The 26,581-nt window shown below is 33.7% G+C and overlaps 1 protein-coding gene and 1 pseudogene across 1 annotated transcript; one reads left to right on the forward strand and one right to left on the reverse strand.

The window, feature by feature from the left end:
* The first annotated feature begins 5,921 nt into the window (after positions 1-5,921).
* On the forward strand, positions 5,922-6,320 carry LOC116126814 (secreted RxLR effector protein 161-like). The gene has a single exon (XM_031412488.1). It carries the CDS (start codon positions 5,922-5,924, stop codon positions 6,318-6,320), a length of 399 nt encoding a protein of 132 aa, XP_031268348.1.
* A 1,378-nt stretch (positions 6,321-7,698) lies between these two features.
* The window catches only part of LOC116126816, a 49,945-nt pseudogene continuing 31,062 nt past the window's right edge, over positions 7,699-26,581 (reverse strand).

The following is a 26,581-nucleotide window of genomic DNA, read 5'->3' on the forward strand; positions in this document are numbered from 1 at the left end:
TCTAAAGATGAGGCTTTAGCTAAGTTTAAAAGCTGGAAGTTGTTAGTGGAGAGTCAAATAGATAAGAGGGTCAAGGCATTACGAACAGATAATGGCTTAGAATTTTGTAATGCTGAATTTGATCAATTCTGTGAATAGGAACCTCTCTAGTGCCATAGAATTTAAGTGCCCTGAAGAGAAATGGTTAGGGAGGATGCCAGCCTTGAGCCATTTGAGAGTGTTTGGGTGTGCTGCCTATGCACACACAAGTGAAGGCAAGTTAGAATCTAGATCTATTAGCTGTGTTTTCTTAGGATACCAAGTGTTAGAGTAGATGCCCTAGAGCCAATCAATTATTGTAGAATTGACTCTTTGTAATAAAGTTCATTAATCAATAGAAGACATTTTTTATTCTATATCGCGTAAATCATTATTATTGCAATATGTATTGATATATGTCCTTAGAATGGTAGAACCGTGACGAGGGTATCAAGTGTTTCAAATATTGATAGTGAGAACCCTATGAGCACATATGGTGGCCATTCTAGAAACGTCCGTAGCCCTAGTATTATTCTGAAATAAGGGCACAGATAATACGGTAAGGCTATCATAGTGTTGAACGACTTTGTCGAAAGGCAGTGACTGATCTCACTTGTCAAGATTGTTTGGTGACAATCTGGTGTAACATATGGGTGCTTGCTGTAGGCGATTACACCGGAGCAAGTTCACTGGACTGACCCACCAAAGGATTCCACATGGATGGTAACCCTAGTGTCTATGGAAAAAATCCTCTAACGAATGGTAGTGCATGTGATCCTTAGACTTGAGATCACCGGAGCACCTTGTGCACCGATTGGTGTAGTTTGACACTAGCCTAACGCAGTTCTTTTCAAAGCTGTCAATACGGTGGTGATTGGCTGCATCAAGGAGTGTATCAAGACTATGGTAGATTGACAGAGGATTCATCACTCCGGGGTACGGGAGAAGTTATCTCACGGTGCAATTCAGTATATGGCAATGACGTTAAAACTGTGGTCACAGTGGGATTGAGTTGTTGCTCTATCCAGTTTATAATACGGGTCATTGGTCCAAAAACTGAATACCTAATATCGAGAGTAACCGAAGGTTGACACTATTTCTATGCCTTCGTCTCGTCGAGATAACGTATGATGAAAGGATCGTATTGTACGGTAACCATATCGTTGACAGGTAGCTACTTTGCTGAATCCGAATCTATCGGGTGGCCATGATGCCTTGCTAGGGGCCAATCTTGGTCTGTGTATTAGTGAGACGATTAATTGGTGTTAATCGCGATACTATACACTGCCGATATGATGAGGAGCCTATGGGTCACACACATAGAAGATAATTTAAGAGCCAAGAAGAAAGAAGGGCGTTTTCGTCTTTTTAGGCGAAAGGGTATTTTGGTAATTTCACAGTGCAATTAAATTTGCTGAGGTCGTAGCCTTTTTTTAATTTGTTAGAAAAATTAAATAAGTGAAATTACGTTTAAATGTGTGTTCGCACATATTTAAATATATTATCATTATTGTTAAATGTTAATATATATTTAAATATATATATTAATTGATTTTAATTGAGATAATGATGGAAATTAAAATAAATCAAATTGGGAGTGTTTGGCAACATGGGGCGTTTGGGTTGGAGCCCAAGCCTATTCCGTATGGGATTAGGGCAAATTGTTTTTAAGTATAAAAGGAAAAGTGTGTGATTTTTTAATTAAGGGTTTTTTTTCTTTGAAAACCAAAATACATAGCAGCCCCAATTTTTGCCTCTCCCACGGCAGTAACACCATTGCCTAAAATCAATTCAATTGATTTTGTCTTCTTCTTAATCTTGAAGCCAAAGAGGATCTAGCAAATCCCTCTTTGGTTCTTTTGAGATTGTCTTCATGTGGACTACGTGGGTTCGATCCTACACTTGGATCGGTAGCAAAACATTCGTTGACAAATTTGGAGGAGCCTCCAATGTGCGTTTGTTTTTCTTTAAACTTAGATTTATTTTTCTGCAGATTTTATTTAATATGAATTGTAAAATTATACCCTTGATCTTGGCTCATGTAAACGATCCCTGAATTATTTGTTTTCGTTTCCGCTGCGTGTATGGGACCGTTTACTAACACCAAGAAGGAACCAAGGGGCATAAGCTGTGGAATAGATAGTCACCAGGGGTAAAAATCATAATTAGTAGAGATGCGGTCTTCAATGAAAATGTTTTTCCATGCAAATCTACTAACAGTGATGCAGGTACCTCTAGTAACAATGAAGAAAATTCTAGCCTAAAAGATGTTACTCCAATTGAGGTCTAGCCAACAATACAACAACCTAATTTGCCACATTCTAAGACTGAATTTGAACCTGAAGCTGCACCAGAACCTGCTGAACCTGCCCAAAAAGCTGAAGATGTAACTGGAGAGATTGAGGAACCTCAACAAGTTGATTTGCAACAATACCAGTTAGTAAGGGACAGAACCAGAAGGGATATTAGACCACCTGCAAGATATTCTTATGCGGATTTAATATACATTGCTTTGCTTGTAGGTACTAAAGTCTAGAGGATAGAACCTGATACGTTTGAAGAAGTAATGAGGTACAAGGACAAAGACAAATGGTTGGTTGCCATGAAAGAAGAGATGCACTCACTTAAGGTAAATGGAACATGGTCTTTGGTCCCTAAACCCCAAGATCATAAACTAATACAGTGTAGGTGGCTGTTTAAACTTAAAGATGGTATGTTTGTGCATGATCCTCCTAGGTATAAAGCTAGATTAGTAGCTAAGGGCTATATCCAAAGAGAAGGCATAGACTTTAAGGAGATTTTCTCTCCGGTAGTTAAGTACAAAACCATCAGACTTATGCTATCTTTAGTTGCTAATCAGGACTTAGAATTAGAGCAATTAGATGTAAAAACAACATTTTTCCATGGTAACTTAGAAGAGGAGATTTTCATGTGCCAACCTCCTGGTTTTGTAGATAAAAATCTGCCCAATCATGTATGTTCACTGCATAAGTCTTTGATGGTCTAAAACAGTCACCTAGGCAGTGGTATAAAAGGTTTGTTTCATTTATAGTAAGTGTTGGGTTTATGAGGAGTAAGTATGATAGTTGTTTCTATTTTGCATTGAGTGATAACATGCCAATATATCTATTGTTGTATGTTGATGATATGCTACTTATTAGCAAATCTAAGTCTAGGATAGATGATTTATGTAACGCCCACATCGAGGTACGTAGCTTTACGTATTCCCTAATACCCTTAGTTGAATTTTGTTAAAGTTATCTTGAACAAGTGTGAAGAAAATGCCTTAAAATTTTATTAGGGGTAAAATGGTCTTTTCACTCAAATTAGTTGAAAAAGTGGGGAGTGAAAAGAGATATAATTTTATGGAGAAGTTAATAAAAATAAGGGCATTATTGTAATTGATTAAGGGACATAGGTGGAATTTCATAGAAAGTGCAAGGGCAAAATGGGAAAGTAGAAGTAATAAATGAGATATTTTGAGGCCATTCTTGAAAACCCTATCATTCTCTACTCCCTCACATGCCACTTTCATCTCTAAATTCTCTCATTTTCTTCATCAAATTTCCAAGGCAATTTAGAGGATTTTTGGTTGGATTTTGGTAGATATTCAATCCTAAGCATCCAAAGGTAAGAGTTCTTGCAATATGATGTGAGATTAATTTTTAAAGTGTTGAATTCTTATAGTTATATGCTTAGGGTTTAAGAAGAAGAGGAGATCTACCCAAAGAGAGAGTTTCTAGTGTGGAACTACCCAAGATCAAGGTAAGTAAATCCAACCCTAAGTTTGATTTGAATAAGTTTGTAGAGATTTGTACATGTATGTATATGCTTATGTTTTTGACAAGTTTTTATGAGATTGATACTTGATGATAATTAAAATTCAACCATGAGAATGTAGACTTTGTATATATGGTGATTGATGGAAGTTTGGTTGAATTTAGAAAGAGTTTGAGTAGACTTTATGGAGTGTAGTTTCCTGGCCAGGTTTAGTGTTGATTTAATGGAGTTTTGCTCCAAATATTGGTGGCTTGAGAAAGAAGTAGAAGTGTAGCTAAATAGAGTTTGAGTATGCATGCAATTTGTTTGATGAAAATCTTAAGGGAAAACATGTTACCATGGTTGTCCTGTCACAGCTGTGACCTTCTGAGTGATTTTTAGGTATATTACGGATCGAACTGGGTTGAGACCTAAACATAAAAGTTGTAGCTCTGTCTCTAAGCTTTAAAACGAGACTAAGATCGTAGCAATCTGATATGTATAACTCGAGATATGCCTTCTTGAATATGACCTATGCAAAATGACTACCTCAAAATATTTTGTAGTCTAATAATCTATGATTGATTTCAAGTATGGGAATGTTGTTGGTAGAAAATACTAGTTCTCTAATGATATTTTTATATGCCATAATGCATTCTCACATTCTTACATTTGCATTTAGAAAGAATAGTGAAGAATGAGCATAGTTCCATGCACATACACATGGATGAGAATAGTAAAGAATAAAGAAAAAGAAAGAAAAGAATTATTTGTAAAAAGATAAGAGAAGAAAAGGTTGTTGCGATGGGGAACCCATGAGTGACAGAGAAGAATAGTCCCACATACATGCCGCCTTCAATGAGCGGCCTCAGAATCAGAAAGAAGTAAGTGTACAGTTTATTAGAAGTATATGTGGATGAGAATTGTACCAACATAATTTACCTACATGCACCCGCCTTTATTGAGCGGCCTCAGAATCAGAAAGAAGAGTTGTACAGTCCGATAGAAATGCATGTAGATGAGGACTGCACCCACTCACATGGATAGGCTTCCGAATCTATGCCTCAACCGAGTCCGATCGGCATAGAAATAACGAAAGAATAGAAAGAAAGAAAGAATAGTAAGAACTAAAGAGTAGAAAGAAAGAAAGAATAGAAAGAAAGAAAAAAAGAATAGAACGAAAGAAAGAATAGAACGAAAGAAAGAATAGTAAGAAAGAAAGAATAGTAAGAAAGAAAGAATAGAACGAAAGAAAGAATAGAATGAAAGAAAGAATAGTAAGAAAGAAAGAATAGAACAAAAGAAAGAATAGAACATAGAAAGAAAGAACAGAACAGAAAGAAAGAAAGAATAGAACACAGAAAGAAAGAACAGAACAGAAAGAAAGAAAGAATAGAACACAGAAAGAAAGAAAGAATAGAACACTGAAAGAAAGAACAAAATAGAAAGAAAGAAGAGAAACAGAAAACAGAAAACAGAAAAGAAATTGCATTCTTTATGCATTTATGCACATGCATCATGGCATTCATATTATTCAGAATTAGTTTCTCCAATTGTGCTTACATGTTAGTAAGTAAGAAACAAGAATAGAGAAAAACAGAGAGATAGAAGAGAAAAAGAATAAAGAAAGAACAGAGAAGAAGAGAGAAGTGTGATGTAAGGAAAGAATTCAAAATATGAGCAACGAAGATAGAATGGTAGCATAGCGGGTTTACTTACTGAGCAATTAGTGCTTTCAATGTTTTTGCAGGTAGTAGATGAGATGCGGTCGCTTGGAATGTCAAGATGCCGAAGGGTCGGGCAACAATGTCGAGCTTCTTGAGAAATTTATTTACACTATGTATAGTTTTGTATATATAAAGAAAAATTGGGCCCATTATTTTATACTCATCTACATGTATATTTTTGTAATATTTATATTTTTTGAGTTTTACTGTTTATTTTACGAGTATACTAGGTAGAGAGAGAGTCATTACAATTTAAAACAAAAACTCGGTTCTGAATTTGATATGAAGGACTTAGGAGTTCCTAAGAAAATACTAGGAATGGCAATAAATAGAAATAGAGTTGGTTGTGAACTTAAAATTTAGCAGCAGTCATACTTGTAGAAATTGGTTGCTAAATATGGGATGTCTGGCTCAAAAATGGTATCTATGCCTTTAGCCAATCACTTTATGTTAAGTAAATCTCAAAGCCCCAAGTCTGATTCTGAGTTGGTTAAAATGGAAAATGTACCTTATTCTAATGCAATAAGTTCAGTTATGTATGCTATGATTAGTACTAAACCAGACATGTCATTTGCTATTTCTCTGCTTAGTAGGTTTATTTCTAATCCTGGAACTGAACATTGGTATGCATTAAAATGGTTGTTGAGGTATATCAATAGTACATCACATGTTGGTTTGGAATATTGTAAGAGAGGTAATGCACTTGATCTTGTGGGGTATGTAGATTATGATTTTGCAGGAGACAGGGATACTAGGAAGTCAACTACCTCTTATTTCTTCACTTTTGGTGGAAATTGTGTGAGTTGGAAGTCTTAGCTACAACCAATTGTAGCACTATCCACAACTGAGGCAGAATATATAGCAGTGGCAGATGTGTTTAAGGAAGCTTTGTGGCTTCGAGGAATTATGTCAGAAGTAGAACTAATGGATGGTGTAGTGACAATATATTATGATAGCCAAAGTGCAATACACTTGAGTAAAAATCTTGTCTACCATGAGAGGACCAAGCATGTGGATGTTCGATTCCATTTTTTTAGAGACTTGGTAGCACGGGGAGTGATTAATCTGAAAAAGGTGGCGACTGAAGACAATCCGACAGATTTAGGTACCAAAGTTGTTACTACTGCCAAGTTCAAGCATTACTTGGACTTGTTGTTTATAAAATAGGTATCAGTAACTGAGCTATGAAGGAATATGTAGTGGGTTAGCTACACTAATGAGATTCTGGAACTGATGGTAGTGTTTAAGGGCTTCAAGGTGGAGATTGTTGAAGTGAAGTCGCTAAAACGCTGTCGCATGTGCTTAAAATGAATTAGTTGTGCACTGTCGTTTTAACATGCTTGGGAGAATGCTGATCGTTGATGGCAACATTGATCCAATGGCTGAGATTTACACTTCAAGTCAACATTACAAGCAGCCCCAAAAAGTGCAGTAACAAATTAGTCTTCTTCTCTTTTTCGTGAAAAACAGAGTGTTCTCAAATTTTTCCAGTTTTCAGTCCAAAAATCAGTGTAGCTTCAGTGAGTGAGTGATTAGTTCTTAGTCATTCTGTGAGGGTTGTTTGTTCTCTCAAAGATTAGAGATACCAGGAAGAGTTTTTCTAGATTAGGAGTTACAAAGTGAGTTTTGGTTGTGATTGAGTGAAAGATTGATTGATCTTTGTTCTTGTAATTGTAAGTTCTTGATTAATTAGTGCAGTGAGCTCCAAATATTATGGAGCTCAAAGTAGATGTAGTCATTCCAATCTTGGATAGGTGAACCACGGTAAAAACCTTGTGTTTGTTCTTGATTGTGTTATCGTGTGGATTGTTTTGGCTTTGTGACTGATTGATATTGGAGATTGATTATTAGGCTTGAATCTTAACAATATCAAATTCTGTGTCACTCTTATGCATTCAGATTAGCTTAATGTGATTTGAACTAAATTATTCAACCCAAAAAACCAACTCAGATTAATATAAATTCCCCCATGTTAGCGTAACAAGCTTTTCAATTCAAGTAAAGAAGGGTGAATAAAAATAATTAACAGAGAGGTCTGCCTTCATCGCGTCATCCTTAATTGCTAATAATCTTTCAAATTGAAGGTAATTTTTTGTTGAGAACATACCTCTTCTGGATCATTGCTTTGTTGTGACCTCTTTCAAAGCCGGACAAGTTGAATGGTAATTCTCTGGACAGAGGCTAATGAAATTGGCTAGTTTTTGCTTTCCACATCAATCATATTCACCGCGAAGCCAAGAAAGCCAGTGGAGACTCCCCATTAGGCCTTAGAATATCAAGCCTCGTTTGTGGATCATTAGCTACAAACTCACCGACAAAAGGTTTGGAGAAAGAACAAAAATTAGAATGTCTGCAGATACAAGTCTATAATTAAGGAAAGCAGAAGCGAATCGATGTCTCAAATTTTCAAGACATATGATAAGAAACTGGTCCTCCCAATTGAAGCACCAAGCCCATGAAGACTAGAACTTTTAATAATGCGGCCCTCTTTATCGTATGTTTCTAGAGCCTTAAAACCTTCATAAGTCTTGCAAACAATTGCAAACATAGTGTCCATTCCTAACTACTCAAAGAAAAGCCTGCACCCCAAAGAAGATGAAAAAAATGTCAAGCATGGGGTATTAGTGAAAACATTTAGCTTTGTTACACTTGCTGGAAATACAAAAACTAGAAATTAAACATGAATTCTAACCATTAACCGTCTCTGCAACAATGTACAACATAACCTCACTCACCACTCAGGAGCAAACAACACTACAACAGCGTGCAAGCTTTAAGGATGAATCTACAGGCAACAAATTCAATGGATTATATATTTGTCTGTAGAAAATCATGAAATACAACAAATGCTTGGCCATTGCAAAACTTAAAAAGGTCCTTATTGATGGGAAACAACAAAATCAGTTAATTATAAACAAGAAAAAGCAACCAGAAACAAGCCAATACAAAAAGCACAACATCACCAGAGAAAGATGAAGAAAAAGATAGAATACATGATCAATCAACCTACTAAGATTTTCATCCACAACTTTGCCAAGTGAAGCAACAATACCAAGAACATCGTTGGTTGGTTGAAGATGTGATGCCTGAGAGCCATCACGTGTTTTCAGCTTACAAAAAACACCTGCAGCAGATTTTTCATGCTGGAGATTCTGCCCTGTTGTTTCCTCCTCACTTTGAAGGTTGAAGTGGTCCTCATTTTATTCTCAGTCTTAGGCCCACTTGAAGAATGATACTTGCCAAGAATAACTGATAGAAAGCTTATCAGAAAAAAAGACAAATACGAAAACAAAGATCAAAGTGTGTCATACAAAACTAAAACGAGTCAAAGCCTCAAAATACTTCAAAATTTGAAGTAAATGAAAGATTTTCTTCAAGTAAACAGATTTCACCTGAAGTCCAGAATCCTTTTGCCTTCCCTTTTTTGATGCATAAGCTGTGTGACTAGGTTTACCATCTAGATTTTCAATAAAACATTACATGATGTAGTAGTTACATTTAAGGGTGCCATTTCAAGAATCTTTTTTTTATCACTAACAACCATTCCTAGGAGACAAGTGCTTGATCTAGTGGCTAAAGTGAAAGTTACAATAGAGAGCTACACGTTATACAATACAATGGTTATAGTACGTCAACCAAAACCCTATCCAAATTGTCGAATCTATTCTTATGAATCTGGGCACCACCCATTTGCTCTAGCTGCTAGATTGCAGGGTTTATCATACGAACTATTTGCCTTGACATTTTCTTCTGCAAATTTCAAGATGGAGTTGATGTACATTGATTCATGTACTGGATTAAAAGAATAAATATACCTTGTGATTCAACTATAGAGTCATCTAACTTGTTGCTTTAGGACTTCAAAAGTTTTATGTGGTCCTCATGCAGCTTGATTTTCAGGCCTAGCATTTGTAGAGCATCTTGAAGTCTCTGCAAAGATTAAAATAGAGCAAAGCATATGTCATTCGATCATTGTGTTTCAAAGTTGGACATACTATTAAGAAAACATATACAACATAAAATTAAAACATAGTAAAATATAATGCATCTAGCTATATCCTTAGTCAAAAGCATAAAACAAAATATGCTTTTTCTTTTAGAAAGAAAGTAAAATAAAATTTTAAACTAGTTCCAAGATATTGTTTTTTCCAAACAACCTAAGAATGGTAAAAGATAGCTTCTGCTTGTGGATTTCCTCCATTTTGCATTCCAACTACAGAAGTTTCCTTCTAATCCACTTGCACCGATGCTGATGAATCTTGGAAAGACAAAACATTTGTTTGAATTGACAGCTGCAAATGAGAGGGACAATCATGGCTTTGCAAACATCAATTTACAGCAAAAACATTACAGATGGATATTACTGGTACATGCACAGGATTTGACTTTCTCATAGACTCTTCCTCATATTTTCCATCGAAAACAAAGCAACAAGAAGAAAACCAGAAAACAGGAAAATATAACAGGCTAGGTAGTTCCTATTTTATTACATTTCAACATTAGTTTGCAATATTGCATGAATCATTCAAAGATGCACTAGTCTAAAACACACAGCCCCAAAGATGCCCTCTTCCAAAAAGAGAACTATATCAACTTTAAAAAACAAATTGTGGTTTTGCAATCAGGGAATAGCTCGTCTACATCCAAACAAAAAGATGCTACCACTTTTCAGTACTACCAAGACTTCAAGGATGCGAAAAAAAGTTGATATTTTCAACATCATAAATTATAATAAAAATTGGGATTGTCAAAATTATATTTGTATTTTTTTAGCTTAAAATTATTTGCTACTAGCATTGGTATAAGAAGGTAAAAACTTCCAAGATTTACAATGTTCGCAAAAAAGTTTTTCACATCAAAAAGCTTTTTACGTTTTTCACTAGCTAGACTTACACAGAAGCATCACAAAAGAAAATTTAAAAGAAAACTCATTAAAGTAACTTGATATCACCAAAACCTCAATTTCTCACCGAAAGGACTAACACGCTTGACATAATAATTCAGGAACTTAACCACGCAACATTCATGAGCAAAGAACAAAAAAAGGATCTCTGCAAATAGCAAGAACAATTTGCAATCAACCATTGAACTTCCAAGCAAGAGATGTATTATCAATATCTGACAATTTATTAGTAAAAACTTTTGACTTCCCAGTTTCTCAAACATCATAAAACAACTTCCAACAGCAATTCTAGTAAAAAATTAAGTTAGTTTAGCAGGTTGATACTCTATGGGTTGTAAAAGAGACCTTGGAATCAAATCTCGCACACAATAGGGTACCGGGGATTTATTTATATTTGTAAGTTCTTTTTTTCCTTAAAAAATAAAAATTCCAAGCATTTACAAATCCAGTACTCTTTTTTTCTTTTTAACTTTTCTATAAATGTTGTGGGTTTCAAAAAAGGCAAATGCCCAGATTAAACAATACTCTAGCTTGTTTTGTGCAGTTAAAAAAACTCCAACACTGAATCTCTATGTTTTCAGCATTCTAAAAATTTTCCTTTGATACAATTAACGATTGAAACATTTAACTTTCCATGATCAATCAAATTATCCACAAGAAACAAAATCTAAAGATTGTTCCCAGAGATGGTTAAATTCAGAAGTAAAATGTTTTTCCATTTTAGCTAGACAAATAAAACCAAAAGCTACAAAGTAATGAGTGACTAAGAATTTTCCATCAACCAATGTCTGCATTCTTGAAATTATAGTACACAACTAAAATATGAGATAACCAATACTAGTTAGCACTAAGCTTTTAATAAGTTACTGTTTCACTGTACTAATATTAGGCTTTAGTAATAAAAGAATATCATTTTCTTTTTCGTCCTTGCAAGTAAACATCCAAAACAAAAAAATGCAGTTAGATAAAGACACATACCACTTTTTCCATAACCAGCCGTTACTTTCAAGAGGCCATTAAGGTCAACACATCCATAATCGTCCACCCATGTTTACAAACATTTTCAGGACATTCAGATCATGTAACAGACAAAAATGGTGAACTCCAAATGCAGTAGAACCTCAAAGCACAATTATAGTATTAGCTTATCATGCATAAGATGTTAGATAAACAATAAGAACAAGCTGATGCACATCATATTGTCGTATAAGGGAACAAGAATTTGATTAACTCTTTGAACTTTTAAACATTACTAATTTAGACATACATACTTTCAAATGGGCCTTTAGGGTGTCTTTGTTACATTATATTGCACAACATTAAAACTTTAATATTACATGACCAAATTCTAAAGACATGTATCAACCTCACAATACAATCCATATATATCTATGCGAAATTGACAACCTAATGCTTTTCATTAGAGTAGGATGAAGTTTGTATTGGTAACATTAGAATTGACAATTAATTGTCTTTCGTCATAGTGGGATGGAGATGTAAACTCTAAGATACGTGTATCAACCTTATAATACATGCACTATTTATGTAGGAGTTACACAACAACAAAGAATCAAATTTACAGTAGAATATGTCTGAATTTATAGTTCACACTTTGCTGTCTTTCATAAGAGTAAGATGAAGATGCAAACTCTGGACACATGTATCGATGATGAGAATGCAAAATGTCATATTTTTCCCCCTTAATGTCTAGTCTTTTATACTTATTTGGTGCCTGAATGTACTCATTATTATTTTATTTTGATTTAGGATGCAAATGGAGGCTTTAAATGCAAAACGAAACTAATTAGGTGATTTCGGATAATTTCAACATTGCTTTGTAATCTGGACATAACTCTCTCATCCTAGCTCCGATTGAGATGATTCAAAATGCTGTGGAACCCTAAGAAAGAGATCTACAACTTTCATGTTTTGAGTTTGGAGAGATACTCACTGCATCAAGGTTGGAATTGGGCTTCAAGTTGACACATTTGCATTGCTAACGTTCTAGAATATTTTGCTTTATCATGCAATTCTAATATGCAGTTTACTATTGGAAGTTTTGAAGATCTGGTGCACGAAAGTTACAGCTGGAAACACCACTTTCCTAGTTATATTAGGACTTTATTTTATTTTTAATTAATCAGATTTTGATAAATTTTATTTTAGGATAAAACTTAGAATATTTTTAGGAGATTGAGTAGAATTCAAAGACTTGAATTGGATATTTTTAAGAGGGGGAGAGAGATCAGATTGGTGGAGACTACACACGCCTCTCCTTCTCCTCTTCTTCTTCTTCTCCTTTTGAGTTTTCATGATGGCCATGAGCGGCTAAATTTTCATAACTTGGTCGAAGGAAACGGAGGCCTTGAAATCAATAAAACTGTGAAATCTAATCTGTTTTTAGTGTTCAATATATGCTTTGAGTATTGGATGTTCTTTTATGCCTATTTTCATGATTGTCTCATTTAACTACTAGGAGGCCTAGTAGTTTATTATTTGTTGCAATCTATCACTAAACTAGATATCAAATCCGTAATTGTTTAATTCCTCTAATTTGTGAGTAACTAAGATTTAAGAATTTGCTACGTCAGGAATTATTAAATCTTAAGAAGAACACTCAACTAAATTAAATACAACCGCTTGTGTTTGTGTTGTTCAGCTTCATCGATCTCTCTAGTTCTTAAGGCTGCTACTAGATTAAACCTTTAGCTCTTGTCTTGGGTTGTTTAGTAGTAAGATTAATTAGATCGCTTGTTTCCTAATTAACTGCAATTAAGGAGAGATAGGAAAATAGTTCCAACGGTGAATATTCAAAGTATGAATTGATATATATTTGCATCGATGATCAGTTGTAAAATTCTAATGGTGGATGTTGATTTAGACCAAGGTTTGTTCTTTTGATTGATTTCGATAATTTGATTTGAATTGTCCCTTAGTTGTTTTTTTTTTTCTTGAAATTATTTTCGTTATACTCAAACCACCCCATCCTTGTTCACGTAGCATAAAACTAGGCTAGACACTTTCCGTGGGAATGATCCTTACTCGCACTACTACATGTATTCTTAGATTTTAATTTTGGTTGCTTGCGACAACACACCAATCGACCCCATAATACATGCACTATTTAAGTACGACTTACACAATGACAATGAATGAACCTACACAGAACTATGAGTCTAAATTCACAGTTCACACTTTAAGAGTCTCCTCTTTTTAACCAGTGAATGAACCTACGACAGAACCATGAGTCTAAATTTTATAGTTCATAATTTAAGAAACTCTTCTTTTTAACCAATGAAAAACAGAAGAAGAACAAGTCTCTAGCATGGAGCAACTTAGGAAAGTGAAAGTGCAGTAAACATGTACGCAGAAATGTTGGCTCATGCCGGCAAAGATATTTAGACAAAGAGATTTGGTGGAACTGATGTGGTTTAAGCAGTCAACTACTACTGTAATCACATGATTTAAATAAAGCAGATTGATTGTATGTATGAATATATTTGTCTGCTACGCATGTAGGGAGCTAATCTGTCATTATAAAATCAATAAACAAACCATCACAAGTTTCATATAATTGAACAACACCATCATTATCTAACCAATTAAAGACAAGTGTGCACGAGTGAGTGTCTGCCTGCCTTGACAAGCAACCTATCCCTTTGTTTATCCTAAACAAACTGATCATGATTAATTAATTACATTATAGGTTGTAAAAGACTTAATTAAAGTTTCATGGCGGGGCCTTTGCCTTGTACACAAACTATGACAAATTCTTCATTTGATTCACCAATAATTAGAGTTAAAAAGAAGCTGGTGGGTCTGCTCTTAAGAGCCCTTGTGGGGCTTGTCAAATTGAATCAATTTTATATGACAAGTGTGAGTAAAAAAAAAAAAAAAAACTATATAGGAAGCTTACGAGGTGGTTATATGTAGTTGCTTTCAGGAGGCTGCAGCTGGAAGCTATAAACCAGTTGTTGAAATTTTCGGCTTAATGGCATAAGCAAGAGTAATTTCTGCTGGGGTTGAGTCTAGAACTTCATTGTGGGAGGGCAATTCAAACAAAAGGGATTGGTACAGGCACACTTCATCTTCTTTACAGTAATAGACTTGTAAAACATGGCAAATCATCACCCACAAAATACTAGAAATAGTATTAGAAAAACATAAAATTGAAGAAAAAAATGTCATTTATATAACAAATGGCATGTTTGGCACACGACATAGCATAACATTAAACAAATTGCATATCAAAGCATTGCATTGTATTATATAATGCTATGCTAAATGTTGTTGATATTTGGTAGAATATTACGTTGTATTGTTTTTATATTATGCTATATTTGGCGTATAAATTACATTGCATAATATTAATTGTTCTCAAACAAAAATTCATTTATTAAAAACTAATATATTTTTCAATTATTATTTAACTAATAATTCAAAAAAAGAACGAGACGTGGTCAATTCCGATCAACAAAAGTCAAAATAATGGTTAACATCGGTCAAACATGGACCAATAACGATCAAACACGGACCAATAACGATCAAACACCGCTCAAGTTAGGTCAAACATAAAATTAATATCAGTCAAACTGTCCACAGTAAAAAACGCCATTGATTGATGTTGACCATAGTTTGATCATGTATTACAAATTTAAATTTATAAATATTAAATTAATCAGTAATATTTATTTGCTTAAAATTAATGTTGAGTAAATTGCATTAGCTTATGTCACGGTTTTACTTGACATTATTTTATGTAGACTATATTGCACTATTTAATGCTATGCAGTTTTGTCACGTTACATTATTTAGTGCTATGCAGTGTCTTTCATGGTATGCGATATCGTGTGGTAAACATGCCCAAAATGCATAAAAAATGGCAACAACTTTATTTTATAAACCAAAAGTAAACATAGTTAATGTGTTTATGTAATCATATTCAAATATAAGGCTAATATCAACATAGAGATTTTATCAACTTTGTGAATCTCAATGAAATCAGTAATATTAGGGCAACAACTAACATTAATGAAATATTTTCCTTTATTTTGGAATAATAAATTACGAAAATATATTTTATTCTAGAAAAATACTAACAATATCTCTGTCTCTTTTAAGGCACAAATAACTGGGAGAGTGAGGGCTCATGCCCCCACTGACACTGGAAAATTATATTCCCCTCTATTTTGTGATTTCCACAGTAAACACCATTTATTTTATTTCATGAAAATAGTATCAATCCATATAGCCATTACTTTTTAATTATTTTTTCATTACAATATATTTTAAGCTTGTTCTTTTTTTCTTTTATTGTTAAAATATGAAGTACATTAACATGACAACTATTCTTTTTAATAATTCCAAAATTATTTTTTTTCTCTCTTTTCATTAAATTATCTTCATCTATTTTAAAATAGAAAAATTAGCCTATGTTTCATGCGTTTAATCCATATGGTTAGTTTTGTAGTTTTAATCTATAAATATCTTTTATTCCAATTTTTTTCTTCTAATTGCCCTCACTGAAACAAAACAAAATCCTGACTTGGTGATTGCATGATAAAATAAAATTACTAAAAGTAAAATTTTGTGTTGATGGCACAAACAATGATTCTTTTTATCTTTTTCAACAATGTATATTAATGTAGTCAAAGTTTGTGCCATTAACAATTTTATTATAAGATCCATTTATATTTTAACAGAAAAAACAAATGAAATTGAAGAAATCCAAGACAGATCGCAAAATCTCACAGTTACATTACATCCAATTAGATTCGCTGGCGCTCACATGCGTCCACGTGACACCATTCATATTATTATATTAAATAAATGAATTGCAGTGCAGAAAGTTAAATCATGATTAAAGTGGATCACTGCTGTTTAGGCTTAGCGCATCTCCAACCCACGCCAAAATGGCGTAACAGTGATGCGACACTATAGTAATACGTCAAAATAGTACAATACTGTAGCATAAATAAAATATATATATATATATTTTTATTTTGTTTTTGTTTTTTTTTAATTTTGTTAAGTTAATTTGAGTATTAAATTTTATACCAAAAATCACACCAAATTTGAGTATTTGTATTTAATTTAATTTGATTATTATTTATAATAATAAATTTATAATAATGATATAATTTAAAAAATGATGAAAAATTAAAAATAGAACTTTATTCAATGCAAATATTAAACTATAATAACTCAAAATAAAAATTAACACTAATTTAAAAACACTAAAATTAAAAGAAAATACAACATAAACTCAAATAACAATTTAGTATTCCAGTAGATTAGTTTCGGATCCAGTAAGATCATCAAAATATTGAAAAGAACTAGAGTTATTTTGAGATCCTTGACCTTATTGTTGAGCTCTTTTTTGCATAATTCTTAATTGCTCATTTTGAAAAAACTCACGTAGGCTTAGATCGGTTATAGAATTCAAATTTTCTTGCTCGACATAAACAAATCAAGGATACAGAAGCTCACCATGCTTTTCGAAATGCATTAATTGATCATTTATGGGAAGAACATACTAATTCGGAAAATTAAATTACTATCAATATGGAATTTTACCTTTGTGTTGTTGTTGTTTTTTTTTTAATCATTTTATATTAGATGTAATGTTTTTCTATATTAAATGTAATGTTTATTTGATTAAATAAATGCTTCATTTTATTAAATTAGTATAAATTTCAAAATAATAATTATTTAATAAAAATATCATTCCCAATATTTAATTAATATATACAAAAATAATGAGTGAAATAGATTAATTGTTGATTATTACAATAAAAGAAAAAAAAAGAATATTTTAAAGAATATTCTAAGGAATATTCTTTTTGGTGTAATATTTGGTGTTGTGGGTTGGAGATGGAATAGTATTTTATACCAAAATTTGCACCAATTTGGTGCAATTTTGCACCAAATATGTGTAATGGGTTGGAGATGGTCTTAGAAATTAATATTGGGATTTCGGTGGGAAAGTTTATTTTATTCATATGAAAGTATTTTATGAAAATTTTGAAATTGTTTTTTTAACATAGTCTGTTTTTTATTTAAATGCTAGTTTTGATTTTTTTTTTTTAAAGAATTATATATTTTCATTTTAATCAAATATAAAATTATTAAGTTTGACATGATATCTAAAAAACAACAGATAATATTAAAGCGTAAGATGGAAGATACTAGGGTTGAGCAGGAATCCTATGTGGAACCGAAAGTGTTAGGTATCTAACATTTTGGTTCCAGTCAGGACGAGTACGCTTCGGTTTTGAATACTGTGCGATCTGGTACTGGCTCCACTGTTTAGGAATTCAAACTAACCCAAGAATCAGGGGCAAATAATTTTTGCAAAAATTGGGGGCTTTTTTGTAATTCTCCAAACAGCTTTCCCACCTTTCCCATCAACTTGGCCACTCTCATTTGTCTATTTGCTACACCATCAAGCTTCAAAGTTGCGCAATTGCGCTTGCATAAGCCAACCGCTCATGTAACCCACTCTGTGCGCAATGGTTTTGCATGCGACAAGCGATTTATGCGAACTAGCGCACCCAGTTCTCCACAGTCACGCTGCCCCAATGCAAGATTGTGTGCTGCTTATTGGGCTTTGAGCGTACTACCCTGCCACATCGCAAGCCAACATGCACTTCCTGCCTTGCACGCTGTCTGCTCTTGTTTGTCACCTCCATGCCAAAAATTGTGTTTTGTGGAGTTGATTGATTGTTGTTGAGTTGAGTTGTGGAATTGATTGTGTTTGTGGAGTTATTGTGATTCGTTTGTTGGAGTGATTCGTTTGTTAGAGTTGGTTGAGGTTGGGTTTGTTTTCGATTGTGTTCCACTTGCTTGACGAAAGTCCTCACCCAAGTGCACATGGTATATTTGTAATTTATGTAAATAGTATAGGGTACCCAGAATCAAAACCAAAAACTGTAGGTTTTGGTTTTGGTTCCTAAAACTCAGGAATTGGTATTGTGCAATTCCGGTTCCTTAGCTTTGGGTCGAGTACTTAGACCCACTCAGCCCTAGAAGATATCTTGTCCCCTAAACCAGACAAAAGAAAAAGATAGAGAAGGCCAAATTTTAATTCATAAATGGGGGAATGACAATTTCCCACGCAAGGTTTGACGTAATTAATTTTCCCACCGAAAAAGTTTGAGAAAAACAATTCCCTACCCTCTGTTAACTTTAACGGAAGAAAGATATGATGGTAAATTCAAAAAATAGTGTAATTATGTCATTTTACCTCTGTATATAAACTTAGAGAGAGAAAGAGAAGAAAAAAAAAAAAAAAAACCTTAAATTCAAACCCTTTTATCTTTATTTCCCATCCCACTACCACAAAATCCTCCACCCCCTATTTTTATTTAACACCCAACAGAGTAAAAATCAAGTAGCAATTAACTTCCATCCTTTATTTTTTTATTTGGGATAATGGGTTTTGTTTTCTCTAGACTTGGGCATTTGGGACTAGTCCCAAAAACCTGGCCCAAAGGATTGGTTCTAGGACCAGTCCTTGTAAGGCCTAGTCCTAGGAGGGCCTGGTCCCAAACCGGACTAGGCCTATGGGAGGAAGGATTGGTCCCTCCTCCAAGGCCCGAGCCTAGGACCGGTCCTAGGCTTGGACCCAAACCTATTTAGAAAATTTTGAAACAGTCCTTTGTAAAATATCTAAAAACCCCCTAATAATTTAGAAATTAACAAAAATATTAAGGGTTAAATTGATATTTTACAAAAAAATAATACAAATAAATAACACATGACCTCCTACACTATAAATAATCCCTCACACTTCCAATTTTTTTCACACCAACTCTCAATCTCTCAATCTTTAAATCTCTCTACTCCAATCCAATTCTTATTCATATTTTCTTCAATTCAATTCATATTCATATTTACAATTTATTCATATTATTTATTTATATTTTATATTATTAAATTTTTTCTATTTTTCAATATCATCTCTTATTCATATTATTATTTAATTTTTTCAATTTCAATTATTTATTATTTTATCATAAATTCATAATGGAAAAGTCAAATGAGTTCTACATTCCATCAACCGAAGAAATGGAAGGGTTCAATTCATTTTCACCATTTCTAGAAGCAACAACTGCAATTCAACAACAACAACCACATTTAGCCAGGAGGGAGTGCAGCCAAACACAAGCAAGCTGCAATCCCACAGCCCAAACCCCCTGACCATCAAAGAGGGTCGTATCCGATGTATGACGACACTTCACTAAATCAAAACGGGCAAATGCAAATGAGAAGGGGGAAGAATCGTATTGGGTATGTAATTTCTGTTGAACTGTTATCGGCGCTGAGAAGGGGACTTTGACGATGTCATGACATTTGGAGAAGAAGCACCTCAAAATAATGCAGCTATCCAGTTCATCTTCAACCGGACCAGGTAGCCAAATTCAAACTCAACTTAATTTTAATCCACAATCCTCAACTTTGTCAACATGCAATACAATGCACTTCAAGCATGAGAGGAAATAGCAAAATACATAGTTGTTACGGACTCTCCCATTTCTTTATCTGAAAATCCTTTTTTTATTCACTTGATTAAAACTGCATTTTGTCTAGCATATACCCCTATTAGTATAAGTACAAGTAAAAGAGGCATACAAAACTTTATAACCAAATAAATATTCAACTTAAAAATGAATTTCAAAATTTTAGGAATATATCTATTGCACTTACTTGAGATATATGGGCTTGTAGATCAAAAATAGATTTTTTAACTGTCACAATACATTACTTAGATCATGGTTGAGGTTTACAACAAAAATTGATAGGTTTTAGACCATTATATACTGCACATAATGCTGACACTATTTATTTTACAATACTTGAAGTTTTGCAAGAATATGTATTAACTGATAGAGTTGTAGTACTAACGCTAGATAATGTAGCTACTAACATCGTAGCTATCTCTTTATTTGAAAAGAGATTGGATCCGCTTGGTGAAGACAAATTTTTACACCAGAGATGTGTTTGCCACATCATCAATTTGATTATTAAAGCAGGTTTAGAAGCTATAAATTCGAAGATTGAAAGGGTGCGCCCGGCAATCGGATTCATCGTCAGCGGTAGCAACAAAAGATGACAGGAGTACTTCAAATATTGTAAGCAAGAGGATCCATTGGTTCAATCTTTGAAGTTATGTACGTACATGCCTATCCGTTGGAACTCCACCTACTTGATGTTGGAAAAAGCTTTGCTAAACGCAACACAAATTACAGATTTCGTCAACCGGAAGAATCCTCAGTAAGTTGTCAGCTATAATGATTGGACGGTTTGTGAACTTTTTTATTCATTTCTTAAAGTTTTTTATGAATCCACTTATACATTAAGTGGTATTTATTATCCTACTACTAATTTAGCGTTAGATATTTTACTTCAAATTTCTAAAACTTTGGCTAAATATAGATATAATGACATCTTAATGGAAATTGTTTCAAAGATGAAAAAAAAAGTATGAGAAATATTGGTTAGATATTCCATTCTTATATGGATTAGGCATTGTTGTAGATCATATATTTAAATTATACATAGTTAATTGTATAGTTACTGAGATAGGCCAACATTTGGGACATAATTATACGAATTATTTGATTAACTTTAAGCAAAAATTGGAAAGCCTTTTTTCTTTATATCAGAGTAGGTACAATGGAACTGGAACGTCCAGCAGAGACGACCAATAGGACCCTAATGAAGATAACTATCAAGAATCGAGCATGTGGACGTATATGGAACATGGCGAGAGAAGTAGCAGTTTCAGTGCGTACATACATGGACCAAATGAGTTGAATTGCTACCTACAAATGGACATGTCCTACATGACGAAGAAGGAGAAACGTGAGATGGATGTGCTTCAATGATGGAAACAACATCAAAGTCGATTCCCCATTGTAGCCAAAATGGCACATGACATTTTATCAATGCCGGTTTCTACAATTGCATCCGAGTCAGCATTCTCAACGAGTGGCCGGATTGTTGAAGACAGAAGATGCTCTTTAACCAATGAGATGATTGAAGTGATAACGTGTTTACAGGATAGGACTCATGTAGAGAGAAGACTACAGTAGCACCCTGAAGATCCTGAACTACTCGAACTCTTCAGGAACATAGATTTGAACGATCTAAATATTGTTGACGATGAATAATTTAATAAAAATAAATTTATTTAACTGTTTATTTGTGAAGTGTGAATGTATGATTGTGTGAATATTACATTTATGTTAAAATTAATTAATTAAATTATCGCTTTAAAGTTTAAATTTAAATCCTCATATTTATAAATTATTATTAATTATAATTAACCATTAATTAATTAATTATTTTTTAAAATTAATTAAAAATTTACTAATCTCTCAAGATGGAAATAAATTTTCCAGGCCCTTAAAAATTATATAAACCCCCCTATATAATTTTATTTTGGCAAATATAAAAAAAAATTGGGGGTGTAAAAATAAATTTTTAAACCAGCCCTAGGGACCGGCTGGGTCTTGAAATTTCTCATAGGTCTAGGCCTGATCCTAGGCCTATGAGCAACTGGTCCAAATCGGGCTCAGACCCTGCCCAAGTCTAGTTTTCTCTATTGTTGGGGAAATTGATGGGATCTTAGAAGGAAAGGTGAAAACGGGAGTCCTTTGGTGGCCAACAGCCCAACAAGTCGCCAACATGACTACATGTGCATCGATTTGGCCAAATTTGATTCATCCGAAATCACACCCGATCATTTAGTGATATTGATATATATCATTATTGATGTTGATAGATATCATTTATTGTGTGTACTTAATTTATTTTCAATCATTTAGTATTAATTCATCCATTCAATTTAAAAAAGTATTAAATACACTTTATTAGGAGGTTTTTCATAATTTCATATGTTGGTGTGATATTTTTAAGGAAGTTTTTAATATTTTGTGGTTTTTATAAGGGGGTATTTGATATTTTCAAACGAGTTTTTATTTTTTTTTATTTTTTATGGGGTTTTTAATATAAGATAAAAAATTTAAGATACCATTTAAGAATTGTCTTAATCACCTTTAAATCTTAAGGGTCAAAATGTCATCCTAAGTAGTTATAAGACCAACGTGGGATTGGTTCCATGTTTGGTGTTTAGGGTAGAGTTGTCAAGATTGGATGGCTTGTATTGTTGTTTTATAAGGGAAATGGTTATTGTAAATTGTTGCGCCAATCGGAGTAAGTTTTGCTGGCACCTGTGATTTGGTCTTTGAAGGCGAGTCCTCGATTGTAACGCTAAACAATAATAAAATTGATTACTCGAATCAATCAATCACTCTCACAATCACGTGTCGCTGTCTTGGATCCAATAAGTCTATGTAATTAACTTTTGGTGTATTAACATGCTATTTGATGAAATTGTACTTTCAAAAGTAGTCTCTGTTGTTTTCAGGGGTGTGTAAATCCGGATATCCGATCCAAATATGATATTTTTTGATCCGATCCGAATTTTCATATCAGACTATACTCTAATCCGAATCTGATCCGAATTATACGGATATCCAGATTTATGGATATCCGATTATTCAGATCAAATAACCGGATATCCGAATGTGATCCGAATTTAATAATTTTCTTTTTAAAATCAAATAATTCTAGAAATAAAATTGAAATTATAATTCCCTTACAATTACATGATAAAAGTATCTAAAAAAATTAACATGAAGCACAAAACATTTAACTTATGTTGTCCAAACATTTAATTCTTTGAATGTGTTTCATATGAGCTTTATGTACACAACATTTTTGCTTGGTCTGGAACTTGTAGTTGATACAACTCCACATTTTCAATTACTTCCTTCGGAGCACCTCGACCCAGAAACGTGAGAACCTATGGCCACGAACCAAACACCGTAGTAAGAACATCTGCAGATCATCCTTTAGAAACGAAATATTTACAGATTTTGACAGAAAATGAAATAAAAACGTTACTGTTAATTTTTTTCCAGCTATTTTAATCCAAGGCCTATTATTCCAAGCCCTCAGAAACAATGAGGACATTACAATTCATGGATGAATATATAATATATGAGAGAAAGCAATGTCATTTTTGAGCTATCATCAGTTCTATCATAACAGTTGGAGAAAGTACAGAACAAAAGCCAGATGATGGCAAAGATGTTGATTAGTAGACATAACCAAACATGGTCAAACTACTTCATTATTGCTTGCTTCGAGAGAAAAAACAGAAATGGGAATGAGGAAACAAGAATCAAACCTCATTTACCTCCACTCAACTTGTTCCTATCTCACTATCTCGTCAGTCAGCACTTCACCTTTCGGTGAAGCAAGCAAGCAATGCATCTCAAACAAACCAAATTAAAACATTTTCAGTTTCTCATAATATTCCTTTTCCATTTTTCTATCACCAACCATGCTTCCTTCCACAATAAACAAAACCAGGAAAATTCTCCAGTGGATTAGATTTAGGGGTCAAACTACAATACCCAGATACTTTTTTAGGTGACAAAGATTAAATTATAAAAACAAAGTTTTATTGTAGTCAAATTTGTAGATTCAATATTTATTGTAGCCTCAGGGATATATGACGTGAACAAAATTCAGCAACTCTAAATTCTAAAGAAATTAACTTACGATCAATTTGGGGCTTCAATCGTCAGAGAGACTGAGATCTGACAGAGTTGAGCGAGAGACACTGGCCGCTGTGCGTGTTCGAGCGAAAGAGACCGAGAGAGTTGAGCGAGAGAGAGTGACTGAGTGAGAGACTGAGCTGAGATCTAGTCTGAGAGTTTGAGTGATTGTGAGGTCTGTGCGACTGTGCGTGACTGCGTGTTCCAGTGAGGCAATGGCCAGCGAGAGCCGAGAGAGATTGAGACTCTGAGAGTGAGAGAGACAGAGAGTGTGTGAGGTCTGTGCTATGCGTGACTGCGTCTGCGCGTTGCCGTGTTCCAGCGAGAGAGACTGAGAGTGAGAGAGAGTGAGAGACAGGCTTCCGAGTTCTGGTGAGAGCCGAGAGAGACTGAGACGAGTGAGAGAGACAGAGTTGAGTAATTGAATTTGAGTTAATTGTGACATTGTGTTAGACTTAGGGTTATTGACTTATTGTTAGTTGTTACACTCAAAAGTCAAAACGACGTAGTTTTGTAAAATTCGGATCGGATTTGGATATCCGAATTTTTAACATTTTCGATCCGGTATCCGATCCGAATATTCGGATTTTTTAAAATAACGATCCGTATCCGATCCGATTTTTCAGATATCCGATTTTTACTGATCGGAGCGGATCGGATCCAGATCGGATATCGTATATCGGATTTTTTTGTACAGCCCTAGTTGTTTTTATTGTCAAAAGCTCTATATTTAAAGGAAGACTCAAATTTTGAAACTTATATAGGTCGAACTTGATTGAAACTTGTGGAGTAAGACTTCTTTTATTTGTACTTTGTGTTCCGTTTGCTGAAGTCAAAGTGTAAAAGGGCCTTTTGTTTCCATCTTGATTACTAAACTAGGTACGACCAATGCTCCTTTCTATTGTCCTTGCAATTCATGTTAATTCATACTTGGTAGTACTTGTTTGATCCTCCAAAATATGGATTGCTAAATACATATTATTTTATTTGTATTTGTAACCCAAAAGTTTAAGAAATACAATTCATTGATGCTTAAGCATGGCCATTGTGTGAATAGCCAACTAGCAATTTAATAGTTGCTATGATAGCTTAGTATAAAATAAGAAAATGTTTTAAATTGGTTTTAGAATACGATTATACTGAAGATGAAAATATCCATTAGAAGATTGAAATCAATGGATGACCCTTTATTTGCTAGAAATGAAACAAAGTTACATTAGTTTGTAGGTACAACTTGGTGATGAATTATAGCAAATAAGCACGATGCTTGATATTGTACATGAAACAAAATTTTAACATGTCTTATCCGATGTTCAAATTATGTCGAAATGCAGGTCTTGAGAAAGTGTGGGGCGTGAAACCTTTGGTTAATTGGAAGGAGATTATGAAAATCTGGAGGGCCACTTGTTAGCGATTGGGTAAGGCAATCTATGCATCTAAGAACCAAAAAAAGAAAAAAAAGTTTTGAAGTTTCAAATGTTAATTAATTATTTACTTTGCAGCAACAAAAACTACTTGCATGGCAGCTTGCCCATCCCGCTGGGACTGCGGAGGACTGTCTTGACTGGATGAAGGAAACCCACTTAAAGCGTGTAAAGCTTGAGTCTGGAAATTCAGTTGATTGATCTAAGACCGCTAACATCCATCGGTTATGGATGCCAAAGTTTATTACATTTGCAGCGAGATCGGATTGAAGTTATTTTACAGCAAGAAGATTTTATCTTCCTATGGGAGTAAAGGAGGAAAGGAAATAGAAAGAATTAGGTTAATGTGTGAATTAATAGTCTTGTATAGATCCTCTAAATCTGTTTAAAATATAATTACTATTTGATTTGGTTGTTGACAGTGAACAGAAGGCATGTGAGAAGCCTTCGTTGGTATTTGTAGTTTTATATTATATGTTATTGACTTGTGTTTGTATATGTGCATTACTATTAGTGATTATGTATTTGTTTATTTTGGTTGGTATTTATAATTTTGTATTATATGTTATTGACTTATTGTGTGTGTTTATGTGTTATTTGTTTATTTTGGGGTGTAACTATCATAATTGAAAACTGTTGGCGGTGAAATTATAAAAATTAAAACATAGAGAAAAAAGGGGCACCTGCGAGTCCACCCGTACCCACATAGGGTAGGTTACAAGCCCAATATTTTGGACCCGTATAACTCGACCCATATTCGGCCTGTACCTGTGGGACCCATACTCGTGATGACTCGACCCCAACCTAGCCCACCTGCCCGTTTTGCCAGGTCTATTATTTAGAGGGTCTTTGTCTTACCCTGTAAATTGCTCACGCTACCTTGTAAGCTCTAAATTTGTTGATATGTTTGTTTATTATTATTATTATTATTTTGCTATAAAGCTAAAAAAATAAGTTGGGAGAACCCTTTTTTTTTTTTTTTTGCTTATAAGACTCTATTTATAAACTAATTTGATTAAGTATATTACCACATTATTCTTATTTAATTTTAAAATTCCATCATATACCCTTATTTTTATATTTCAAACAACTCATGATTCTATCATTATTCATTGCAAA

The sequence above is a fragment of the Pistacia vera genome, unplaced genomic scaffold (genome assembly GCF_008641045.1).
Source record: "Pistacia vera cultivar Batoury unplaced genomic scaffold, PisVer_v2 Contig184, whole genome shotgun sequence".
NCBI lineage: Eukaryota > Viridiplantae > Streptophyta > Magnoliopsida > Sapindales > Anacardiaceae > Pistacia > Pistacia vera.

What these genes read in the sequence shown, in the direction of transcription:
- LOC116126814 (XM_031412488.1), top strand. Translation starts at nt 5,922, where the DNA reads ATGGTATCTATGCCTTTAGCCAATCACTTTATGTTAAGTAAATCTCAA.